Source organism: Dermacentor variabilis, chromosome 3 (genome assembly GCF_050947875.1).
Source record: "Dermacentor variabilis isolate Ectoservices chromosome 3, ASM5094787v1, whole genome shotgun sequence".
Classification (NCBI taxonomy): domain Eukaryota; kingdom Metazoa; phylum Arthropoda; class Arachnida; order Ixodida; family Ixodidae; genus Dermacentor; species Dermacentor variabilis.
In genome coordinates, this window is record NC_134570.1 from 230,160,411 (window position 1) to 230,181,810 (window position 21,400).

Genomic DNA, 21,400 nt, shown 5'->3' on the forward strand with positions numbered 1-21,400 from the left:
GCGCCAAGTGCCTAAGGAGTGACGAGGCTCCCTCGAACGCTTCAAAAAGGGCAAAACCCCGATTACAGGGCCTCGAAAGAGCTCTGTAATCTAATCTCTGAAATCTCTGTAATTAATACTTCTGTTTCTGTACACACAGCACCTATTTACTACCAACATGGATACTGGCCACTCATAAGAAAGTGTCTGCAAAGTGAACCGTTCAACCGTCCTTTTAGTATTGCAGAGTTGAGAGCTGCCTTGAGCACATGCAAGAGCTCTGCACTGGGATGTAATAGAATCATGTATGAAATGCTGAAAAGCTTACACAATGACACGCAAGTTACACTGCTTACACTTTTCAACACTACCTGGGACGCAGGGTACCTTCGACCGCATGGTAAGAAGCCATTGTGGTACCTGTTTTAAAACAAGGGAAAGACCCTTCCTCAGTGGCAAGTTACCGCCTGATAGCCCTCACAAGTTGCATTTGTAAGGTATTTGAAGAAATGATAATTCGGCGACTCATCCATTTCCTTGAACAGAACAAAATGCTTGATCCCTATCAGTGGGGCTTCCGAGAAGGGCGCTCCACAACCGACCATCTTGTACGTATTGAAGGAAATATCCGTGACGCATTTGTACACAAGCAGTTTTTCTTATCGATATTCCTCGATATGGAGAAGGTGTACGATACAACATGGCGCTACGGAATCTTGAGAGATTTGTCAGAAATGGGCATGCATGGTAATACACTAAACATAATAAAAAGGTACTTGTCCAATCGTGCCTTCCGGGTAAAAGTCGGCAATGTGCTGTCATGTCCTCTTACACAAAAAACTGGTGTATGCCAGGGAGGCGTGCTCAGTTGCACACTCTTTATTGTTAAGATGACAACACTTCGTGCTTCCTTACCACCGGCCATTTTGTATTCCGTCTTGTGGGCGACATTCGAATAGGTTTCAAATCCTGTAACCTCGCAGTGTGCGAGAGACAGGCACAGCATGGTTTGAACAAGGTGTCAGGGTGGGCAGGGAAAAATGGATTTAAAATCAATCCTCATAAGAGTTCTTGTGTTTTGTTTACAAGAAAGAGAGGCCTGGTTCCGGATCCTTGCTTAGAACTGTGTGGACAACAGATACCTGTAAACAAAGAGCACAAATTTCTAGGTGTTATACTTGACAATAGACTCACTTTCGTCCCACACATTAAACATCTTAAAGAAAAGTGTCTGAAAACAATGAACCTAATGAAACTTCTATCCCAGACTACATGGGGTAGTGGCAGGAAGTGCCTAATGAATCTCTATAAGAGCCTGATCCAGTCACGATTAGATTATGGTGCCGTGGTATATAACTCTGCCGCCCCGAGCGCGCTAAAGATGCTAGACCCTGTTCACCATCTAGGTATCCACTTAGCCACGGGCGCTTTCAGAACAAGCCCGATTGAAAGCTTATGTGCGGAATCGAATGAATGGTCTCTCCACCTGCATAGATCATACATCAGCTTTACATATTTCCTTAAAGTGTGCTCTAATCTTGAACATCCATGTTTTGATACCGTTACCGATATGACGTCCGCTACACTTTTCAGCAATTGCCCCTCCATAAGACAGCCTTTCTCGCTGCGTGTGAAGTAGCTTAGCGATGAAATGCGTGTCCCGCTCCTGGAGCATCGCTTAATGCACCTAACCAAGCTCTTACCTCCTTAGGAGTGGCAGGTGATAGAATTTGACATATCCTTTATAAAAGTTACAAAACACACTCCAGAGGCCGAAATCCGAATGCATTTCCTAGAACTTCAGTACAAGCACTCCTGCGCAGAGTTCTACACAGAGGCTTCGAAGTCAAATGCCGGGGTAACCTATGCAGCCGTCGGCCCATCGTTTTCGGAATCCGATGTACTGCATCCGGAAACAAGTATCTTTACAGCCGAGGCCTACGCATTACTCTCTGCTGTGAAGCGTATAAGAAAATCAAAACTTCCAAAAGCAGCGACTTATACTGACTCTCCAAGTGTCGTGATGGCCTTAATGTCACTCTGCAAACATAAAAATCCCGTATTTAAGAACTATATTCGGTCTTGTGTAAAGCATACTCATCTAACCAGAATATCATAATATGCTGGGTCCCTGGCCATAGGGGAATTGAAGGTAACGTTCTGGCGGACAAGATGGCCACGTCAATCACATCGCAAGCTGTTAACCCTACCGCTGATGTGCACGTCACAGATCTGAGGCCTTTCCTACGAAATAAACTGCGAAACCACTGGCAGTGCACGTGGGTCGCGCAAACAAATAACAAACTGCACGTTATAAAGCCACAGTTAGGTCTCTGGCCCTCCCCAACAAGATCTCGGCGAACAGATGTCCTATTCTGTCGCCTCAGAATAGGACACACATTTGGCACCCTTAATTATCTGCTTACAGGAAGTGAACCTCCAACCTGTGGTAGATGCGGCGAGAGGTTGACCGTCCTCCATGTGCTCCTGGAGTATCGGGAAGCCAAAACGTAGAGAAAGAAACATTTTCCGCTTGCATACCATTATTACATCCCTCTACACCTGGCTGTGTTTCTTGGTAAGGAACCACTTTTTAATACCAAGGCAGTCCTCAGCTTTGTAAATGATCTCGTCCTACATGTAATAAGCCCGTTAAACTCATAGCACATCCTCCTTGCAGAGGATGCTGCTGTGATAGATGTTTTGTATAGCACATGCCTCTGGGCCCTTGTGTCTCAAGGGCTCTAACGAGGCCGTGGTGCTCTAGTGAATTTTAGAACCTTATACATTTTTATATGGTATCTTATTTCGCATTGCACCTTAATGCTCATAGTACACGTCTTTTGTCATTGCCATAATCTTCTTACACATAGACTTTATGCACATTCGAGTGACCATTTTTTAAGGGCCCTTTACAGCCACGTCACATCAACTTCATAGAAGTCATAACTCCACTGCAAACCCATCAACACTGGCTTGGCGCTCTTTGGCCATACCCGGTCCTTGCGCCGATAAACACCATACATTCATTCATGAATTCCTCCAACCCTGTAATTGAAGCGGATCCCATCTCGTTCAAAACCACCACACCTTCTCACTTCCCTGTTTACCTCGACAACCTTGAAACCTTTCTCTCAGCTCATTTTCCATATCGAATCATTATTAGCCACTACCAGTCTTTGTACGTGACTGTCAGGTACGGGCACCTCCTGCACCGGGCACACGACAACCTGCACCTGAGGGGCAGCGTCTGCCTTCTTCGCCAAGCGCTGGGCTAGTCCTGTGCCTCTCCTGTTTAGGACATCATTTAGCCCACCTACTACTACGAGAAGGTTGCGCACATGGGCATTTTCGTGAGCTTTGCTTTTGCTCGCACCATGACAGAACCCAGTGCCTGCCCTAGAAATGTCCTTACCGTCACTCTTTTATCGTCTTTCACCATCTCCACAATTCCTTCTGAGCACCTAGCCAGGTTTGTGTTGCCGGCGATAATCACCATTTCACTCTCTCCTACCTCTCCTTGCTTCCCTTTGTCCTTTTCCGCATGATTCTGACTTGACAAGGGGCATTGACCCCTGCGCTCCTGCTTTTTGTTCTGTGTGTGGTGGCCTCAAGGTAGGTGCCACTCTTTCCAGCTACCCCCTCCTCACTTTGCTCGCATTCCACGTGGTTTGCTGACACTCTGTTTCCTGTCATGTTGGGGGACTGCATTCCATTGTCATGACCATTCTTGTTCACAATGGCGGCCCTGTTCAGCTTTTCCTATGCTGCTTGAAGTTTTTTTCCACTACCTTCCGTGCATCATGCTCCATATTTAGCTCATTTTTGAGCTCTTCAACCTGTTTGACAAGCCTATCCTGGAAAGCCTCCATTTTCTTCAGCCTTGCATCGACATCACAGTGTGTGCCGATTCGCCCGATTCCCTCTTCATTCTCATCCATCCCCTCATCTCCTGAGGGGCCCCCTGCACATTGCACGCTTTCCCGGCTTTCTGGCCATGCATCAATTGCACGGCTTTTTCTAATGCAAATACTATAATGCTTTAATAATGCAGAGCACGTGCCTTCTAGCAAAGACTAATACGCACAGAATCTAAATCTTTAGCATGCCGCTAAGTAATTCTCACCAATATTTTAAAAGCAAGCAATGCCACGCAGACTTAAGGTATGACACGTTTTTGCATGTGTTCAACCAAGCGGGCGCGCTCTCACTTTCCTACCAAAGCAATATTCCCGATACCAAAGCATACACAGTAAAACCACTAATAGCTATTAGTCTTGCCACTTCCAAGCTACTATTTAAAGGCTATAAAGACTTACCGTCTCACCCGGTTGCACGTGTTGAAGCATGTGGCGCGAAAGGACGCTCTGATTATCCTGCAAAACGAAATATATACGAAACACACCCGAGCAGACAAAAAAAAAAAGGAAACATTCTCAATTCTTATTTGAAGGCTAAAAAATAATCTGCAAATCAATAACAGAAGCAAGCTACAAAAAACTTATAATTTCGTCGCTGCCATGGAGCCCTGGAGAAACACGTCCATTTGTCACAAAAATCTTACACTATGCTCATTTTTTCTTCGAAGCCATAACCACACATTTTTGGATAAAAACAAGCTATGTATGATCTATGTAACAGCAATACATACTACAATTTTAAAGTTATGTTTAATTAGCCCATATAACGCAGTCCTCGGACTGAAATATGACAAAAAGAGTGCCCCTGCTTGGTTTATCATAAATATAACAGTCCCGCATCCAAATTTGAGCGGTGGACCTTGTCCAATAATCCAGTTGTCAGTGTATTGTCAAAATAGACTGCGACATTTCTGCAACGAACTCTCTTTCTCACGCTGAAAAATCTCCCCTTCTGACGCCACCCCTAAAGGCGAACGACTGTGCTGGAAAACCCCTCGGCAAGTATTGATCATCACATAATTTTTTGATGCATCATCCAGTTCTACTTGGTGATAAGTGTCGTGTAGGTCCAGCTTCAAAAACAGAGCACCTCCTGCCAATTTCACCCAAATATCGCCCATACACTGTACTGGTTATGTCTTGACATTCGCTGCCTTGTTTATGGTCAGCTTGAAGTATCTACACATTCCCTTTCTTTTCAGTATCGGCACTAGTGTTGCTGCCCATACCAATGTCCAAGCAGCATTCAAAATGTCTTCATGTTGAAGTCTTTGAATTTCCCGGTCCTCAAGGTCCTGAAGGGCGAATGGTACAGTCCTACACCAAAAAACAATTCGACTGTGCATTCTCAGGACACTCTTGGCATTGATACCATACAGTGTACCCATCATCATCGTCATCAGCCTGGTTACGCCCACTGCAGGGCAAAGGCCTCTCCCATACTTCTCCAACTACCCCGGTCATGTACTAATTGTGGCCATGTTGTCCCTGCAAGCTTCTTAATCTCATCTGCCCACCTAACATTCTGTTGCCCCTTGCTACGCTTCCCTTCCCTTGGAATCCTGTCCGTAACCCTTAATGACCATCGGTTATCTTCCCGCCTCATTACATGTCCTGCCTATGCCCATTTCTTTTTCTTGATTTCAACTAAAATGTCATTAACTCATGTTTGTTTCCTCACCCAATCTGCTCTTTTCTTATCCATTAATGTTGCACCCATCATTCTTCTTTGCATAGCTCGTTGCGTCGTCCTTAATTTAAGTAGAACCCTTTTCGTAAGCCTCCAGGTTTGTGCCCCGTACGTGCGTATTAGTAAGACACAGCTGTTATACACTTTTCTCTTGAGGGATAATGGCAACCTGCTGTTCATGATCTGAGAATGCCTGCCAAACGCACCCCAACCCATTCTTATTTTTCTGATTATTTCAGTCTCATGAACGGATCCGCAGTCACTACCTGCCCTAAGTAGATGTATTCTCTTACCACTTCCATTGCCTTGCTACCTATTGTAAACGGCTGTTCTCTTCCGAGACTGCTAAACATTACTTTAGTTTTCTGCAGGTTAATTTTTAGAGCCACCCTTCTGCTTTGTCTCTCCAGGTCAGTGAGCATGCATTGCAATTGGTCCCCTGAATTACTAAGCAAGGCAATATCATCAGCGAATCACAAGTTCCTAAGGTATTCTCCATTAATTGTTATCCCCAATTCTTCCCAATCCAAGTCTCTGAATACCTCCTGTAAACAAGCTGTGAATAGCATTGGAGAGATTGTATCTCCCTGCCTGACGCCTTTCTTTATTGGTATTTCGTTGCTTTCATTATGGGGGACTATGGTGGCTGTGGAGCCGCTATAGATATCTTTCAGTATTTTTACATACGGCTCGTCTACACTCCGATTCCGTAATGCCTCCATGACTGCTGAGGTTTCGACTGAATTAAACACTTTCTCGTAAGCAATGAAAGCTATATATAAGGGTTGGTTATATTCTGCACATTTCTCTATCACCTGATTGATAGTGTGAATATGGTCTATTGTTGAGTAGCCTTTTTGGAATCCTGCCTGGTCCTTTGGTTGACCGAAGTCTAAGGTGTTCCTGATTCTATTTGCCATTACCTTAGTAAATAGTTTGTAGGCAACTGACAGTAAGCTGATCGATCTATAACTTTTATAGTTTTTGGCGTCTCCTTTCTTATGGATTAGGATTATGTTAGTGTTCTTCCAAGATTCGAGTACGCTCAAGGTCATGAGGCATTGCGTATACAGTGTGGCCAGTTTTTTTAGAACAATTTGCCCACCATCCTTCGACAAAGCTGTTGTTATCTGATCCTCCCCAGCTGCCTTCCCCCTTTGCATAGCTCCCAAGGCTTTCTTTACTTCTTCCGGCGTTACTTGTGGGATTTCTAATTCCTCTAGACTACTCTCTCTTTCATTATCGTCGTGGGTGCCACTGGCACTGTATAAATCTCTATAGAACTCCTCAACCACTCGAACTATCTCATCCTAATTAGTAATGATATTGCCGGCTTTGTCTCTTACCGCATGCTTCTGATTCTGCCTATTCCTAGTTTTTTCTTTACGGCTTTTAGTCTTCCTCCATTCCTGAGAGCATGTTCAATTCTATCCATATTATACTTCCTTATGTCAGCTGTCTTACGCTTGTTGATTAACTTCGAAAGTTCTGCCAGTTCTATTCTAGCTGTAGGGTTAGAGGCTTTCATACACTGGCGTTTCTTGATCAGATCTTTCGTCTCCTGCGATAGTTTACTGGCATCCTGTCTAACGGAGTTACCACCGACTTCTATTGCGCACTCCTTAATGATGCCCACAAGATTGTCGTTCATTGCTTCAACGTTAAGGTCCTCTTCCTGAGTTAAAGCCGAATACCTGTTCTGTAGCTTGATCTGGAATTCCTCTATTTTTTCTCTTACCGCTAACTCATTGATTGGCTTCTTATGTACCAGTTTCTTCCGTTCCCTCCTCAGGTCTAGGCTAATTCGAGTTCTTACCATCCTGTGGTCACTGCAGCGCACCTTGCCGAGCACGTCCACATCGTGTATGATGCCAGGGTTAGCGCAGAGTACGAAGTACTGTCAGTTGCCTACAAACTATTTACTAAGGTAATGGCAAATAGAATCAGGAACACCTTAGACTTCGGTCAACGAAAGGACCAGGCAGGATTCCAAAAAGGCTACTCAACAATAGACCATATTCACACTATCAATCAGGTGATAGAGAAATGTGCAGAATATAACCAACCCTTATATATAGCTTTCATTGCTTACGAGAAAGTGTTTAATTCAGTCGAAACCTCAGCAGTCATGGAGGCATTACGGAATCGGAGTGTAGACGAGCCGTATGTAAAAATACTGAAAGATATCTATAGCGGCTCCACAGCCACCGTAGTACTCTCGCCATTTGAGCTCCTCCACGTACACTTTCAGCTGACCCGCTTGCGGAAGAAGGTATTCACTATCCACATATTATTCTGTCCTGCAAACTCTACTAATAACTCTGCCCTGCTATTCCTAGAACCTATGCCGTATTCCCCCACTGACTTGTCTCCAGCTTGCTTCTTGCCTACCCTGGCATTGAAGTCGCCCATCAGTATAGTGTATATTGTTTTGACTACTTTATCCATCGCCGATTCCACGTCTCCATAGAAGCTTTCGACTTCCTGGTCATCATGACTGGATGTAGGGGCATAGACCTGTACGATCTTCAATTTGTACCTCTTATTAAGTTTCACAACAAGACCTGCCACCCTCTCGTTAATTCTATAGAATTCCTGTATGTTACCAGCTATATCCTTATTAATCAGGAATCGCCCCCCCTAGTTCTCGTTTCTCCGCTAAGCCCCAGTAACAAAGGACATGCCCGCTTTTTAGCACTGTATATGCTTCTTTTGTCCTCCTAACTTCACTGAGCCCCATTATATCCTATTTACTGCCCTCTAATTCCTCCAATAGCACTGCTAGACTTGCCTCACTAGATAACATTCTAGCGTTAAACGTTGCCAGGTTCAGATTCCAATGGCGGCCTGTCTGGATCCAGGGATTCTTAGCACCCTCTGCTGCGTCACAGGTCTGACCGCCACCATGCTCAGTTGCTTCGCAGCTGCTGGGGACTGAGGGCCGGGGTTTGATTGTTGTATTCATATAGGAGGTTGTGTCCAATACTGCACCAGGGTGGCCAATCCTGCTTTGGTGAGGGAGTGCATTACTGGCTCTGGTCACCTGGATCAGGCCGCACTCCAGGCCTGCTAATGCAATTTTTATCAACACACAGATTTTCTTTTCTTTTTATCTGGTGGAAAGTTACGCGGCACCGGGATTCGAACCACGGTCCTCTTGCACGCAAGGCGAATGCTCTACCTCTACGCCACCACTGCACTGGTGCAGTGTACCCAGTCTACCCAAAAACAATTTGGGAAACTTGCTTGCCCATTCTGTAGCTCCGCAGATGCGATGCCCATTCAAGGGACTATCCAGCAGTATACCGAAAGCTCTTGCCCAGTTTTTTTCCGAGCAGGGTGCATGACCTGACGGCGAGCAGTGGCAGTTCAGCCTGTGTTGGCCCAAACTTAGCAAGTATGGTTGCCTTACTTACAATGGGCGACTTCTGGCACTACGGTTGTTTCAACACCATGGTGTGATGAATTCTTACTAGCATGAATGGTGTACCACGGCCACTTAGGTACATACACTGGTCTTCGGTCTCATATTGCACACAATGGAGGAGCAACACCACTTGCCTAATCACACCGTTGTTCCGATGTCAGAGATGCCCTCGATTTCAGTGCTTTGCCGCCAGTTGAAACTCTATTCTTATGCACTAATGAAGCAAAGTCATGTTGTAAGAGTTTTTCTCTCGAAGGATCCAAAGAAAGCGAAATAATTACAAATGCCCGTCTCCTTGGGATGTAATGAATGGTCCCACTCTGTAACCTTGCTGTTATAAGTACTAACGTAGCAGTTAAATATACAAGGTACTGAAATATGTGGATTTTGAAGACTGCAAAAAACAATGCTAGCTTTTTGCACCACCTTAAAGCTGTTTTTATGTCTTGCAGATGAGGAACTCCGGCAGCGTATCACTGAGTGGAAGCAGTCCCGGTCAGGCCAGTGAATCAGTGCCTGGGCATTGACGGCCACTGCAACTCTGCCAAACATGTCTGATAAATAATATTTATTGCACATGTGAAAGGGTGGGTACTGCTCCGGACTAGATAATTTTGGCTTGTACGAGCAGAGACAAACGTACCTGAGCCAGAAAAAGTCCTTGTGCCAGCAGCAATGCACTAAGAATGAAATGCTCTTTTTTAGTGGAGCCTCCATGTTGAGGCAGCCAGCAGTTGAAGCATGTCATTTTGTATATTTTCCAGAATGCACCTTCTGGTGGATAATAAATCTGTTGCTCTGTGTCTCTTGCCCTTCATTACACCAAGTTGGTTTGCTTTGTCTTGGGCCACACTTATTACATAATTTTGGCTAAATGAAAGAGCCTTCTTTTTTATCTCTCTCACTTAGCTAGAACTATGAGGGATCCCATTGCAGATGTACATTCTTGTGCACATGTCGGCCCTTGCAGTGACACTTTGGATACAGTGCTGGCATCTCGACTTTGAAATTTCCCATTGCATTGCAGCGTGCAAAACGGCACTAGAAAGAACAGACACTTTGCTGGGTGGCAGATGGAATTTACAGTAAAATCTCAATATAACAGACTTCAGGGTGCCGTGCCAAAGTGTTCGTTATTATTGAAAAGTTGTTAGAGTGAAAGCCTCAAAATTGGAATAGTAAGCTTAGTTGCAAGTGAGCGTCTTTCCTGTCCAGGTATCCTCCTGCCGCAACATGTCTGTGCTCCCCTCGTGCAAAATCGCCACAAAAGTTAACCATTTTGCCCATCAACCCACCACTTTATCAGTTGTATGAGCTATCCACGAAAACATTGCTCTTGGCTCTCAGCCCACACTTTTACTATTTTGCATAGATTGCGTCACTGCGCACCCCCGTGTATAGAGTGGTGCATGTTGTCATGTTGCCTATAAATGGTGATGTTTCCTTTAAAGCAAAGGTTTCTTTCCCTCTTTATTCGACTCCATTGCTGCTGCTACTGTGGTCCTGCACGCTGCCAACGCTGGCCACTTCGGGACGTAGTTCAGAGGTACGCCACTAACGCTGGTCACGTCAGGACGTGGTTGAGACGTGGCCACGCCACAAAAACATAAAAGGCATGTGCTGTCAGTGTTTCATTTCATGACATTTGTTTATGAGCTATCATTCTAAAAATTCCGAGGAATAACTTTGTAAAGAATGTAAGACATGGTATGCACCACATGGAGGTTGTGATTCAGAATAATTGTTCGCAAAGTGACGCCCGTGGCGTCGACGCCGGATTTTCTACCACGTGGGGCCCTTAACGGTATCGCGTTAGCACATGACAGGAGTGTGGCACAAAGGAAATACGACCCGAAAAGCTTGTGTCAACAAATGCCACATCGCATGTGCACAATGCTCTCTGGATGCCATAACTAGGCGTGACCCCCCACAAATGCAGTGCAGCAGCTGTCACACTTGTCTCCATGATCACCCGCAACAGCAACGACAGTAGAGGGAGGAGGCGAGAAGAATGTTAGCAAGGGAATAAAAAGAGAGGAGGCAGTTTTGTGAACTCTTAATGCAAAAACCAGAATGGCGCCGAAGCATGCACTTAGTGCTGAGGACATAAAGGCTTCCATAAGGCATCAAACGGAGCAAAAGAGCAGACGCAAGCGGATCAGGCAAGGCAACATTTCAGGTGACGTCACGACTGTAGTATGCCGTGAGTATATCGCCGCCAAATAACGTCAATGAATGTAAACAGCAGACAAAGCTTCGCTTACATCGATTCCCACAGTATGTGGGATCTGCATATTTTTTGTATGTTTTTTTGTTTTGACGTTCCTTTCCGTAGACACAACTGTCTCACTCAAAGCAGAAGCCTGAACTATTCCAAAACGCATCTGCATGTAAATGACAAAATGGAACTATCCCCGCATGCAAGCAGGGAAGGAACATTTATGCGTGCACGTACAGCCGCTAAAAGAGCCCAGTGAAAGAACATTGGGAGTTTTCAAATGTGTTTTTGCCACCATTTGGAACTGCACCAATTGAAAATTTATACCAATTGGTTTTTCGAACCTATTGGTATGCTTTCTCAAATGGTGGGGGAAACCAAATTGGAATGGTTCAAATTGTTTTGCTATCCACTTGGTTCATGCAAACAAATTGGTTTAAACCCACTATGGGCCCGTGTGCCAATTGGTGCACACAACTGCATTTCACAGAATTCTTCATTGCGAACAATTTTTGTTTATTATTGAAAACTTTCCTACAAATAACTTGTCACCGTGAAGTTGCATCCAAATTCCCATTTGGTAGCAGAATCCTGCAAGGATAAGGTGCAGTATTAGCAATCTGTTAGTTGTACCTGAGAGAAGCATTCAGCTCTAGAATGATGCCTATGCCATGGTACGCCAAAGTACGTGTTTTTATTTTAGTACTTCAAGTCAAGGTGAAAAATGGTCGAAGTCAGCTGACGGATAGTTGTGACAGGCAGTCCGCGTCAGTGTGTCATCGACCATTCTGTAGTAGCGCCCAGCATGCAAGGCAGCCACAAGGGTCATGAAGGTTTACAAGCCAAGACAATGAGCGGTGGTCGGTCACAACTGTGAAGGGACGTCTATACAGGTAAGAAAGAAACTGCTGAATCGCAAAAATTACTGTGAGGCATTCTTCCGTGACAGTGTAATTCTGCTCAGGCCTACTTAATGAGCGACTTGCATATGCGATCACGTGTTCATGGTCATCATAGCATTGAACTAGGCCAGCACCAATACCTATGCCACTGGCACCCGTATGGAGTTCCGTTGGAGCTGAAGGACTGTAATGCTAAAGAACAGGTCGTGACATCAGCAGAAGCTTCAACTGACGAAGAGTCTCACTGCGGAGTCTACTCAAATGGGATGTGCTTTCGTAGCAAACATGTCAGTGGATGCATGAAGTTGGCAAATTTAGGAATGAAGCAGCGGCAATAGGAACAAAGCCTAGGAAAACTACGGAGCTTTTCGACAGAGCACGGTGCACTAGTGCTTCAGTGGCTGCTGTCTTCTGGGAATCAGGGCGGATGCCATCCTTAATGGCGAGGTGCCCAAGCACAAGGTCTTGGCAGTCTCCGAAGTGGCATTTCTTTGAGTTTAAAACTAGGCCAGCATTTCTGATGCAGTTCAGGACAATCCAGACGCGAATTGTGTTTGCTGAAGTCACGGCCAAAGATGACGTCGTCGAGGTAGTACTTGTAGATGTTCCACTTCAAGCCGCACAGAATAGTGTCCATAAATTTCTTGCAAGTTGCCAAAGCGTTGCACAGTCCAAATGGCATCACATTAAATTCAAAAAGCTCATCAGAGGTTACAAAGGCAGTACATATCCTCAGGATGCATCAGACTTTGTCTGTAGCTGGATCGTAAATTACTGAGGAAAAGTAAGAAGCAGAATGAAGGCAGTCAACTGCATCATGAATGCATGGAACTGGGTACTGTAAGAGTTGGGGTTGGGCACGTCAAAAGGAAATAGCTGGCCCATGCCGTCGTCCGGTTCATCCACGCTAAGGACGTTGAAGGGAGGAACATTTCCTCATCGAGAACGAGGAGTACTGATTTTATTTACAATGTCTACATGAAGGGTGGAGAATGTTCTGTCTCATCAGTCTCGCATGACAGAATTGAAGCACACTGAGGAGCCGAAAAATACCTCTTAAATGCCCCTCTGACCTCCCTAGGCCCGGGAAATCTGCCTTCCCACCTTCGTCCACTCGGAGCGTCCAAAGTCGTTGAAGGACCCGCGCTGAGGGCGAGGATTCACGCAATCATTCCCGCACCTTTGTTCACTGAACACACAGAAAGGGGGGGAACTTTGCAGACAGGGATTGTCATGCTCGACTCAAGCTGGCGCGTCTTGGTTCCTTGGATGACCCGGCAGTTAGCTGGAGCGTCAGACAAACAACCGTGGCGGTTACTGGAGCCCGTAAGGAAACGCCGTAGGACACCCTTTTCCAGGAGTTTCTTGCTCCCATCGTCCGTGACAGCGACAGTGTACCAACAAACAACACTCGATCCTGCAAACATATCTCGCTTTGCTGTCTCCGCAGGTCTGTCCAAGGGGGATGAATTGTTAGCTTCATGAAGCGATTCGTCGCAGTGGTGCAGGAGAGGCTAGAAGGTCACTACCTCCGCTGGCCGATCGTAACAGTACACATCCTTCTTTTTTGTTACGTATCCAATTGGCGATAGTCGACGTAGTCTCTATGATCCATCATTCTTTTTAACAAGGATCACTGGAGCTGCCCACGGACTCGCTGACTCTTGTATAACTCATTTTTTTTTATCATTTGGTGCACATGTTCATCGATAATCTGGCACTGTGATGGTGAAACGCGATCTGGCTTTTTTTTGTCCAATCGGATTCGCCGAACACGTGTTGATGGTATGACATGTTCGAGACACGGAGATCGAAGGTATCGTGTCCTTCTACGCAGTCAAATACTGAATTAGCTCTGATGTGATCCGACCCCTTATGAATGCCTGCCCTGTGCGGCAGTTGACAGTGGCGCCAAGCTCCTGCAAGAACTACCCATTCCCAGAATAACATTGTGGGTTGACCGGAGAATAATCGCAAACTCTGTCGTAATGTCCTCTATGTCCTCTCAATAACACATCAGCACTGCATGCACCAATAGGTCACAACGGCTCGCCGCTCACTGCATGGAACTTTGAAGCTTCGTCCCATTCAAAGAAAACCTTTTGCCCTGACAAGTCTTTAAAACATACTCATAACTGAAATAGTTGCGCCTGTGTCCACCAGAGTCATCATGGGCACATTACCCAAAAAACGTACTCTTTGTTTTTAAGCATCAACACAGGAGGTATTTCTGCCAGTAGCACAACTCCGGCGACCTCACTTCCATTGGCCACGCTAGTTGGTTTTCCGGTGGCGACGGGGGTCGTGGTGCGACGCGGCGGTGAGGGAGAATGGCGAGCACGAGGACGCAGTGGGGGCGTCAAAGTTCTTTCAAATGCCGGGGAGCGATTCCAGAAGCTGCTTGGCCAATACTTGTTGCCATATGGTACATGTGCTGGCCCCACAGGACACTGTGGAGCCATTCGGAGCGTCGTGAATACTCGGGGCTGGCCATACCACGGGGTATACGGTGGTTTCAAAAGCTCAATATATGACCTGTGACATCGCAGGAGTAACACACAGGGAGAAGTCGAAACGTTGGTTGTTCGTCGATGAACCGAATGTTATTTATTTGTTTATTTATTTATTTATTTACCCACAGTGGCATTACAGTGGGGGTGGGGTGTACAAAAAAAGATATTATGAGGGCAGTCACAATGACAATGCAGACACTTCATTGTCAGTAATTTTAACAAGAAACGAAGATAAAGCATTCCATTCTCGAACAGTGTGAGGAAAAAATGACATCTTAAACATATCGGTTCTTGACCTGAATTCACACACTTTATGGTTATCATCAACCCGCTCGGATCTGTAGTGTGGATGAAAAATGTACTTCTCCCTAGGAATAGCAATCTTATCGTAATATATATTAAGAAAAAATTTCAGCCTTAGCTTTCTTGCTCTTACTTCAAGGGGTTCCCATTCTAATTCCTGTTTTATGCCAGACACACTAATGTATCTACTATAATTCCCAGAAACATAGCGGGCCGCTAAGTTCTGGATTCTTTCTCATTTTTGTCTGTCGGTCTTTATCTGCGGGTCCCATACAGTAAAGCATATCCAGCACGGACCTAATATACGTTTCATTTTCTCTTGTGTATCGGGTTGGTCCATCACGTGTGTCAGGATGATACATCAGGCGTTTAGAAAGAGCTCGTCGGTCACAGCACGGAGTCGGAGAGCGTGTTCTCATCCTCGACTGGGGGGCTATGCTGTACTCTACAGCTGCTGCACTAACCATTGGTTGCCAAGGGGCCGAATATGGCACAGTCACAGCCTCACGTGACGTGCGTGGTTGTCAGCTGTTGATTGTGACACCTTTTTGCTGCAGGAAAGTTTCTACCGGACAATCTGTCTGATTGTTGAAGGAAGGTCGAGGCAATGGCTCGTGTCCACACTGGCAACCGTCGTAACATTTGCCAGCCGACCAAACTTTGACATAATCCGACACATGTTGAGCGTTTCAAAAGTTCTGCAATGCCGAATGATGTCGGACATGGAACATAGGCTTTCTTTCCTGATTAGAAAATTATGCCCGTCCTCAGCCACTCCTTTGAGCAAATGTCCGACATCTTCAGACATACGAGCACTGACCACCTTGCACCGCTTTAATACTTCAATATATGTGGTGCATGTATTACCTGGTAGCTGCGCCTGTTAGGACTGAGTCCACAAAACTTTAGCTCATCAACAAAAAGTTCCCACGCCATAAGCATGTGCTCATGGTTTTCGTACCATACGTGTGCAATATTGGTCAGGGAGAACACCACATGCATTGGTGAGCTGAGCGGCGGTTGCATCTCACCCGTTGGACTTTCTCACTTGTTATAGTCGACAAGCCACTCGTCGGCATCTTCTCCCGCTTTTCCTTCGAAGGTTGGTGGAACTCGGTAGTACTGCGGTGATCTGGCTAGGCGTTGCCCTCGAAGCGGCTCCTTTTTGGAGCATGTCGAAGAGAGTCACAGCAAATGGCAGGAGGCTGGCAAGTTGAAGGCTTCAACAAAGCTGCGGCAGTGATAGTTCCGTTGTTGCGAGTGTTTACTCAGCACCTCCATCATTGTTACACGGGAAGGGGACCGTTTGTCACCCTTACGGCTGAAGGGGGCCGTTTATTTTCAGTCGCGAAGGTGAGCTCAAAAGCGGCCAGCTGGTAGAAGAACTCAGCGTCGTCCTCTACCTCTTTTCCAACTCGGGACCGCAAACACATTCACCGGTCGTCGCTTTCCTCATATGTATGTGCAACAATATTTTTTCCAAGAGAAAAGGTAGCCAACTAACAAGGATTTCTAAGGGTATACATAGTGTATACTTAGAGAAGGAATGTGTTGCTGTATGTTAAACTCGCTTCAAATTGCTTTGCATGCTTTTTTGTTCCTGAAAAAAAAAAAAACATGCAGACTTCAGTGACCCCTTCGGCAGAGTATTTTATCAACAGCATGTGAAATGCATGTGAATGATATGTGTCTTAGTATTGTTTCTCTTTCCAGTAGGCAATGATACCGATTCGGCAAAAAAATCTTGTAATAATTTACATTTATTAGGGATGGAAACATAGCCACTTGCATGCAGAGGTCATATATATATATATATATATATATATATATATATATATATATATATATATATATATATATATATACCCTCATTCAGTAACCGAAATGAGGCCAAGCCAGACTCACTTGAAATCAGAATCCTTAGCAGTCACGTGCAGCAGCGCTTATACTCGGGCTGACAGAAAAACAAAAGGACCCTGCAGTTTCGCCGTAAAGGAGAGGCAGTATTAATGATAGTGAAGCATAAGACAAAGGAAAATTCTCATTGCACAAATCGTATAAATTCGTGTAAGGACCGCTCCCCCGATTTGACACCCAAAATTATAAAAATATCCAACCGGAAAGTAATCGCGTTCAGTGCACTGATACAGATCACTCTCAACAGTGAATTTTTGTGCGCAGCGTAGTTTCGCACGGCTCTACTATAGTCGGATACAACTTTATGAAAAAGGGGAGGCCCCGCCCAGATGACCGAAGCGCGACAGCCGATTGCCTCCGCAACTAAAATAATCCCACTCAAGAAATTGTGCTTCTCAAACGCCAAATTCTTGGTATAAATAAAGACTTTTGTATTTTGATGACTGGTTCAGTAGAGCTCTCATGTGGTACAGCACATGCCGGATCGCGACAGAAATAAAACCCCGTGCCTTCCACAACGCTGCCCGTCCTCTGCTGTTTAGCTTCATTTCGCAACTGACAAAATTAGAAAGAGCCAGTCTGCATGGCTTTTGCAGTTGTTTACATGTACATGGCGCATTTACTACTCCTTTTCTGAGCTTAAAATGAATCAGTTGCTATTGAACAAGTATTTATATAAAACAATGCATTTGTCGCAACTATTACAAGCCTGGGGCGTGAACACTCAAAGCAGGAAAGGTAAAAAAAATGCTTCATTCATCGTTTTTTAGAAATACTCTTGGTGTTAAATAGCATAAAATTTATATTTTTGGTTTTGTGTTCTCACAAATTTTTTCCTTCTAACTTTTCTTTTTCTTTGCAAGCCTGCAATCTCGCTAGTTCGCGCAAGGCATTCCAGGCCCCGCACACCCTCAAGTTCAACAAATGGCCTCAGAGGGCGAAAAAATCGACCATGCACTGCTGCTAACAAAACCAACATAGTAAAATCACTTCGGGATGCTTACGTTAGTTTCAATATTTTTCGCTAGAGGCGCCGTAATAAGCGCAATTTTTTCTTGCAAACTTTCTCCTACAATTACCGAAGCACGTTTCTTACATAAGAAAGAGGGCGAAATTATCATTGCTAATTAGATATTGTACTCTTTGTAAGTAAGTTTATTGTTTCTTTGTCACTATAAACGCAAATAGCGTTCAGCATCATCGACCTTTCATGTGACCTCTGGCCTGGATTTAAAATTTTTACTGGTATTTTCGAGTGCATGGCGGCACGGCTTCATTCGTTCGTGCACTCTACAGTGTGCTAGAATGGTTGCTTCTTTTTTGCTAAAACTAGTTTATTGCGCTTCGATGTCTCGCGTTATTTAACCTGGGGTGAAGTGACGTGGTTTGCAAGCGGACATGTAAGCCCGAAAGTTGGGTATCAGTCGTGAGCCATTCGGAACACGTCTGTATCGAAACGGGAGCTGGATTCTGGTGTGGCTGACACTGGCCATAACGGTGAGTCGTTTAACACCGCTGCTTGAATCGTTATACAATATTAGTCTCATTAACTTACAGGTGGAGACAAGTTAACGAACTAGATCCTGTACAATATATGACAGTCGGGATCTTCCGTTGCTGTTTCCTAAATGAACCGTTACTTGCGAGGCTGTCGTTAGACACACACAATAGGGAAAGAAAGAGCGATATCGGAACGCGCGTCTCATTTTTCATCTTATTGTAGCTGTGGCCAAAGGTGACTGGGTAGCCTTAACAATATACATATAAAACTGTTTTTCGAGTCCGCCGGCAACTTCTTTCGTCCACAAAACCGAATAATCCTTTGGTAAAATGATGTGAAAGTACAGAATTTAATGTATTAAACAGTTGCAAGCGTGGTAATTCACTCATATTTCGTATTTGTTGGTTCCAAATGTTCTTGCTGTTCAGTTTGGTTTACCGTAGGGCATTTATTTTTGCAGTAGTGCAGCAGTGCATCACGTTCGTGCAGAAAAATAATGCATCAGTTCTAATAGCTTCATGACTTCCATGCATTTGCTTGTGGAACCAGCAGTGTGATCACTTGCAGTGTATAAATGAACGTACAAATGTTCTCATTTGTGATCTTAATAATACTTATGCTCTTTACATGCATTGTATAGTTAGGCAGACATAAATTTATGGACAATAGCAATATTTATTTAACATGCTGCGTAAGCATCTGAGAACAGACAGGGTACATTTGCATGTGTTCTGTAGTCGCAAACCATTACAATATATAGGTCACACCTTTTTGCATTTCATATTGCAAAATTGTACTTTTTCAATTTCTGATTCAGTCAAAATTTCTGTTCCAGACATGCAGTAATGAGGATGGCACCAGTATAAAGCAACACACTCCACACACTAAACAGAAGCTGCTGCCTGCTACAACAAGGCCATTGTGTGGACGTTGGCTGCTACTACAAGGTAAACAACACATGGTTCAGAAACAAATATGTTTGATATATGCTGTATTGGCTTGCTGTTCGCGGCTGTATCTGGAATCACTGGAGATACAAAAAACACGTCACACGCTCAATCGAAATGAGGGAACCCTCCCCCCATCATACACGCGCTGCTTACGTCACGTTCTGTAGCATACATAAGCTTCCATGAACCTTCCGTCATCCCATTGTGAACAAGGCTTCCGTAGCGAAGCCGAAACGTCTTTTAGATTCATTCATATTTTAGCACTTCTGTTGGTTGGTGTCCTTCGTTTTATTTCTTCAATGCTTCATCCCGACCAGACGGGCTTCCGTCGAACCCTCGATTTCATTTCACTTGCTGTTTGCAGCAGATATGAATGTTAGTTCATATTTATGGTTCAGTATAATTGGTTCGAACAAAAAGAAAACACACATGAGTTTGGCTAATCTGTGCTGTATCTCGTGTCGCTGTTCTGCCCCAACAGAGTCTATGCCAAGCATATCTTGGTCATCACAGGAGCTCCTATCCACACCAACAGAAAGGGGCTGGAACCGAATTTGCAAGGCTTTTACACCACGAACAAAGAAGCGCATGCAGAAGAATTTTCATGAGATGTCAAGTCTGCAGAGCACTGTGTCAAGACTGAAAAGTGCTTCAGCCACTATTCCACCAGCACGGACAAATTGGCTGAGTCATCCAGGTAACTCAAAAAGGACTTTATAGAAATTCTTCGTCTTCAGATGCACCTGCAACTTCTGATCAAGCATGGACGACGCTGGCGAAAAGAGTTCATCAGTTTGTACTTAATCAGCTTCCTGGCCATGTCAATTCTGTTTGTGCCAAGTGTAATTTTTCTTCGATAAATGCAAGCTTTTTCATTGCCCATTCTCGTTAGAGATCATTCATCCTCATCCAAACATAAAGGTCAACCGATTCTTCGCTGATACTTAATGCCAGTCACTGTCTAGTAGCATAGCATATCTGTAGCACTACCTTTTATTGTATGCTGTCATGCACAATTCCTCTCCTGAAATAGCTGATGCAACATCAACATGTGTCCTCCATTAACCTACGCAGCGTTTGCTATGCACCATTTTACTTTTCTTGATGTTTTTGGCCTTCAATGCTTGCAGAGCAGAGTGGCTTCTCTCTTGAATGCAAGCTTTCTCATTTTCCATATTCCTAGTCTCGTTGATGATTGCTCTTCTTCCTCGATAGCCTGGGTCTTTGCGCAAGCTACACTGAATGATTGATTGCAGAATCTGGTTTTGCTGTCCCGCTTGGTTGTGGTCGTCGTGTTACATTTATCAGATGTGGGGGCCTGGTCAGTTGCATTGGTAAGCAGTCTCTCGAGGTAAGCATTTGCTCCTGCAGTCCGCACAGCGACACAGACTCCCAGTATACACGCACCATAACTGGTGCTCCCGTTCGTTCTTTCCTGCTGCAGCCATAGGCACTTGGGGCCTACCTTGGCCATGATTTGCTCAGAACGGAGACCAGCATATGTGCTTACATGGTTCGAAGTGTATGAAGTTGACAGCCATATGGGTGGAAAGGCCTGCAAAAATGGCTGCCGAAGGTGATGCCCACGAAAGCGACTTGTCCATATTGAGACAAAGTGGGACACCAAATGTGAGCCACACGTTAGCGGCCCTCGACAGAAAAGAAAGGTGCAGGTTGGAAAGGAGTTAATGCTAAAATGCTGGATAGTTCATTTCGCTGTGTTGGTTGCCACAGCAGATGCCTGCGTCACCTGATTTCTTCGCAATGGAAGTTGCTCATCTTCAACAGCAACTGTCGGTTCAAACAGGTGCGACGCTCTGTCCAATCTGTTTGTACTGTTGGGTGTCACTCGTTACCAGACCACCACATGCGAGAAAGGCATGTGGTGGTCTGGTGAGGCTGGTTGTCGCTCGTTACTAGACCGCCATGTGCGATGACGACAGTGAGCCGTTTACGAGCTCGCGTCAAAGATTCCAGCATATCTCGACATACAAATTTTATTTCTGCTATTGCACAAGAATGTACACTGCTTCTCTTCGGCCAATAAAGTCGCACGTTCTGTTCACTCACTTGTGGCTTG

At 44.9% G+C, this 21,400-nt stretch overlaps 1 protein-coding gene and 1 long non-coding RNA gene across 6 annotated transcripts in view; both read left to right on the forward strand.

Moving 5' to 3' along the window:
• Ube4B (Ubiquitination factor E4B) overlaps window positions 1–9,819 on the forward strand; it is a 547,587-nt gene extending 537,768 nt beyond the window's left edge. For all 5 annotated transcript variants that reach the window (XM_075686926.1, XM_075686927.1, XM_075686925.1 and 2 more), the window contains one exon: window positions 9,469–9,819. In XM_075686926.1, the coding sequence (XP_075543041.1) occupies window positions 9,469–9,524 (56 nt within the window). In that variant the 3' untranslated portion in view covers window positions 9,525–9,819. The remainder of the gene's footprint in view (window positions 1–9,468) is intronic.
• Window positions 9,820–16,863: 7,044 nt separating this feature from the next.
• On the forward strand, window positions 16,864–20,200 carry LOC142576695 (uncharacterized). The gene is made up of 2 exons (XR_012826925.1): window positions 16,864–19,317; window positions 19,802–20,200. It is a non-coding gene; the product is annotated as an uncharacterized LOC142576695 (long non-coding RNA).
• Window positions 20,201–21,400: the final 1,200 nt, after the last annotated feature.